At 39.0% G+C, this 5,495-nt stretch overlaps 1 protein-coding gene across 1 annotated transcript in view; it reads right to left on the bottom strand.

The window, feature by feature from the left end:
- Positions 1–340: 340 nt before the first annotated feature.
- The window catches only part of LOC110031738, a 31,577-nt gene continuing 26,422 nt past the window's right edge, over positions 341–5,495 (bottom strand). Inside the window, 3 exon segments of the mRNA XM_020735100.1 lie at positions 341–1,143; positions 4,152–4,240; positions 4,347–4,556. Coding sequence (XP_020590759.1) covers positions 457–1,143; positions 4,152–4,240; positions 4,347–4,556 — 986 coding nt within the window. The 3' untranslated portion in view covers positions 341–456.

Here is a 5,495-nt window from a genome sequence, read left to right on the forward strand (position 1 = left end):
GTTTTAAAAATGCATAAGCTGTCAAAACGCAGTTTACCCAAACAGGCCAGATGCGTTTTCAAAACGCCACCGCACCAAATAAGATGCTGCAAACGGACCCTACATTTCCTCTCACTTATACCCTATAGGTGATGGATATAAATTACTTATGTTGGTGTCATATTCATTATGCTCTTGACAAAAACTAACATCTCTCTCATACACCCAACTTATAATTTGTTTTTCTTCTAATTATGGGTGAATTTAATCTCTTTTTTTAAAGAGATTCTTCATGCTTGCCTTCCTAAACTATTTTTTGAAGTTTGATAATGAAACTAGAATCAATAAAAACAGAAAACGAGTATTTTTTTTACAATCATCATGCTCTTAACTTCTATAAGCAGAAGAAATAAGAAAAATCTTAAAGGGACTGTTAACTTCTTAAGGAAACGTGACATTTAAAACAAGAGCCAGAACTCAGTAGTCATTACAGTAAGTACTGCAACCCACCCTTGAGCGCAGGCCATATAGACCTCTGAGCTCGTCCCCATAATGCATTGCTTTAATCTCTTCTGTACTCCAACTGCCTTCGAGTTCTGCCACCGCTCCAAATACAATCTCATTCGTCGCGTCGCACCTCGGCTCATAATAAGTTTGTGGGCCTGAGGAATACTGCTGATGTTGGTGCAGCTGCTGCTGATTCTGTGGTTGGTGTTGCTGCATCTTCCCATCCCAGTGGTTGAAGTAAGCCTGTCCCTGACGAAGATGGTGGATCTTCGCCTGGTTTTTCGACATGAAGGCGTAGGTTTTACGAGGCGTCGGTGTCTTCGTGTCAATGGGAGGAGGCCCGTCTTCCTGGGGGATGGTAAAGCTATCCTGTACAGGCCATGAGTTCGACAGATTTTGCTGACGATAAGCTGCATGGTGATGGCTGTCCTGAGTTTTTCTACTGAAGAATGCTCCTAGTAGTTCCGCCATGGATGATTTGGCACCATGTAGAAGCTTTACGATGGAGGTTAAGAAGCCTTCTTCATCATCTGGCTTCTTTGAATCATTCTCAGTCGAGACCAGCAGTGGTCTTCCAGTTTCCCAATTTGACTTCTGCGATTGAGGGATGCTTGTTTTTATAGAAGCAGGAGTCTGTGAGAGTTCTTGATAATTAGCCTGTTGACAGCAAATGATGGGCAGCAATCATATGACTAGTGAGCTTGGCAAAAACAATACTTCGCGAGATTGGTCGTACTCAGTGCTGGAACCAGGGGGTGGCTACTGGCTGGGGTAGGCACTTGTCACTCCTTGCTTTTAAAAAACTCTTTAATATTAAATAATATATTAAAAATTCCCCACGCCATAACTTAAACTTAAAATACTTAATAATAATTCAATATTAAGTGTATTATAAATTAAATAATCATATTTATAATAATTTTAAAGAAAACTTAAAGAAAAATTTTAAACTTAAATATCCACCACCCCTCTTCCTAAATTTGGTCCGCCACTAGGCGTACTAGAGCATAAATTTGGAGTAATTTTGCTGCGTGTTGGAAGATTCGTAACGGTAGAGTAATAAATTATTGTTTTAGCGCTGCACTAGAATCTAGCACACATACAGGTAATAGAGGAGTAACAAAGGGAGATATCATGATTTTTACATGGAAAATCCTAAAGATGGAAAAAACTACAAGACTTGACCCAGTCGGAGTAATCTAATATGTAATTGTTAGTACATAAATCTACTCTTCTCCTAAAATAGAGAAGATAGAATTACAAAAATACAATAGTGGTCCGTCTTTAATGGATGCAATTCGGCTACAATATATGTAGTTCTTGATGGTTTTAATAGCCTAAACTTGTCGTAGAGGCCTTATTTGGAAGCAACAGCAGTAATTGGCCATAGAGGTCGTTGTTGGTAGCTTCATGAGCGTTGGTTGGTCACAAAGATTTAGTGGAGAGCTCTAACAGCCTCGATTGGCCACAAAAACCTTGACGTAGGGCTATAATGAGAGTAGTCAGCCACATAATCCGTAATAGGGAGTGGCGCTAAAGTCCGTAAGCCCCAAAGACCGGAGTTGGAAGCTGTATGAGTTGAGAGCCACGTGAGTCATATTTGGTCATATAGATCGTAGTGGTGCGTTCTAATGATGTTCGTAGGCCATAAAGACCAGAATTGAAGTTGTATGAGCGATAAGTCATGTAGGACGTAGTTAGCAACAGAGACCGCAGTGGTGAGTTATGATAACCTTCATAGGCCACAAAGGCCGGAGTTGGGAGTTACATGAGTTGTAAGCCACTTAAGTCGTTGGTCGCAAAGGTCGCAAAGGTCACAATGGTGAGCCATGATAACATCCATAGGCCACAACGCCCAGAGTTGAGAGTTACATGAGTTGGGAGACATGTAGGTCGTAGTTGGTCCTATAAACCATAGTGGTGAGTTGTAATAACATCCATAAGCTACAGAAATCGGAGTAGGGAGCTACATGAGATGTGAGCTGCGTAAGTCGTAGTTAGTCACATAGGCATAGTAGTGGTTGTGATAAAGTTCATAGAACACATAGGCAGAGTTGGGAATTGCAATAACGTTGATTAGCCTCAAAAGCCGTAACAGAGGATGAGTGTCGATGGACCACCAAGGACAGAGCGAAGGGTTGTAATGACAATAGCAGTTACACTGGATTCAAGATGTGTCGTTACACCTTATTTGGGGTGTATCGCTACACCGTATTCAGGGTACTACACTGTTCTGTTGTATACTTCGTTACTCTAGAACGTAAGTCATTACCTCTCATGGTGCTTCATTGGCAACAAGCAAGGGGCAGCCGATGAGGATTGACGGTGGCTGGCGGGCGGTGGTCAACGGTGGTAAGCAGTTAGGGAGGCAAGAAGTGTTTGTCGGATCTTCGAATTCAAAATAAGTCTTAGATTATCCTCGTCGCAATCCGGCTCTCGTTCTAAGTTCATTGTCATGAAGTGATTAGGGCTCTATTTATAAAGTCTGGGAATGACAACCCTCATAAATAAAGCAGGAATCCAGACAACTTCATCGGATTGCCCGGAGTGATTCCCTTGATTAGATGATGTTTTATAGGCATTTAAGGACCTTAATGATGTCTGAATTGAATGATATTTGGTTCGTTGGATTTGTCTCATCAAGACGCTTGATTTGACTATAAGTTTGTCATATTTGAAGTCCATGTGAACCTCCAATTGACCACTTAATACTTCAAAAGTGATTTAATAGCTTGTTTCGTGTTTGATTCGACTCAGATTGAATCAATTTTGGTGTCATTAGGTCCAACTCGTCTAGCCAATTAATTTGACTATAAGTTTGTTGAAATTAGAGTTATGGATTATTTTTAATTTAGTTTGAAAGTTTTTTGCTCAAAATGTCGCGAGATTCGTGACAAACCTCCAGATTCGTGACAATTGATAAAAAATTTTTGATAGCATATCAAATCTTACCTATGTAAATGTGCTCAACAAAAAGGAAATTAACCTTCTATAATTGCAAAAAAATGGCTTTATAAAAGGCACAATCTTGGATAGCAAAATCAAAATGTTAAAAAAACTCACATCTTGTGAAGAGACCATTACTCCCACACGTCGTTTGAAAGTTTGACTATAAATTTGCTAAAATTAGAGTTCTCGATTATTTTTAATTTAGTTTGAAAGTTTTTTGCTCAAAATGTCGCGAGATTCGTGACACGCCTCCAGATTCGTGACAATTGATAAAAAAATTTTGATAGCGTATCAAATCTTACCCATTTAAATGTGCTCAACAAAAAGGAAATTAACCTTCTATAATTGCAAAAAAATGTCTTTATGAAAGGCACAATCTTGGATAGCAAAATCAAAATGTTAAAAAAACTCACATCTTGTGAAGAGACCATTACTCCCACACGTCGTTTGAAAGTTTGACTATAAATTTGCTTGACTATAAATTTGCTGAAATTAGAGTTCTGGATTATTTTTAATTTAGTTTGAAAGTTTTCTGCTCAAAATGTCGCGAGATTCGTGACACACCTTCAGATTCGTGACAATTGATAAAAATTTGTTGATAGCGTATCAAATCTTACGCATGTAAATGTGTTCAACAAAAAGGAAATTAAGCTTCTATAATTGCAAAAAAATGGCACAATCTTGGATAGCAAAACCAAAATGTTAAAGAAGCTCACATCTTGTGAAGAGACCATTACTCCCACACGTCGTTGCAGCAAAGCGAGCATATATCCAAAGAACCCTGCTGCAAATAGCACTGCCAAACCTGCAATATAAAATAAAATCCAAATGTCATATCCGAATAGGTGAATCCACAGACTTGACTGAGGGTAATAAAATGTTTTTGAGACATTAACTAAAGAGCAAGCTACCTAGAGGAAAACTGCTTTCATATTGGTATGCGCAGTCATCAAAATGAAGTTGAATTTCCCGAATAGCCTGATTCCCACGATCCACAACCAAAAGTGAACAGCTGCTTCCAATGTAAACCACCTCAAAGTCATTTGAAAATTTTGCATCTTCACTTGGCCCATCCATATGCCCCCCTTTGCTCCACTTCCCGCCTGCAATTGTGGTGACTCCTAAGAAATTGCCAAAAAAGACCGATCAGTCATCTTTTGCAAGTTATTTGATATTTTCTTCTTACGATTTCTTGTTTGTGATATGGCAGGAAAACCACAAATTAAGCAAACTTAAGAATATAATTACAAAAGCACAGAAGAGCGCTGCTATAGAAAAGAAAAAGTTGTCTTCTAAAGCAGAAAAAATCATTGTTGTTAAATGTGAGTTGGGTGCTTACCAAGGAGGCTTGAGCAAGGGAAGAAGGTAGCGCCACTCACACCTCCCAAGTAGGTTCCATTATTAATTGGTGCCAAGGCGAGCATATTACCTCAAAGGTTATGTTTATTTGAAAGAGGGTTCCTAAATTTTGAGAGAAAGATCCTAATACTTCAAAAGCTAAAGACGGACAAGTTTTTATGATGACAAGTTGGCATGAGATGATCATAAAACAGCATCGAGAATTGAATATACAAAGCTCAATAAAACTTAAAAAAATGCAGGATTATTGAATTCTAGGGTGATTAAGCTTGAAGATGAAAAGGAAAGACGAGCCTAAGAATAAGCAAGAGACGGAGGACCATAAACGGTGAAATGGAAGAGAAAATGAATTGTGTGAAGATTTTGTTGATGTCTCTTAATGCTCCATTAGTTGAATTAAGTAGAAGCATCAAGGATGAAGGTTGACAAATACAATAGTATACGGAATGAGCACAAATAACTTCGATGGCCGAAGTGATTAGAAGGCGTCCATCCACAAAATGTTAATAGAGTTAACCCAAATATGATAGGAAGAGAGAAATTTTATTACTTAAAATCAACAGGGTTATAAACAAGACTCAATTAAGAAAGAAAAGACAACACAAAAAGAACCCCCAGATAAGGGGGTCCGGGTGACCCAGTGGGCAGCGACTATGGGGCCTAGGAGGGGGGGGGGGGGGGGGGGGTGATTTGTAGGGATG

The sequence above is a fragment of the Phalaenopsis equestris genome, unplaced genomic scaffold, assembly GCF_001263595.1.
Source record: "Phalaenopsis equestris unplaced genomic scaffold, ASM126359v1 Scaffold000840, whole genome shotgun sequence".
Lineage (NCBI taxonomy): Eukaryota > Viridiplantae > Streptophyta > Magnoliopsida > Asparagales > Orchidaceae > Phalaenopsis > Phalaenopsis equestris.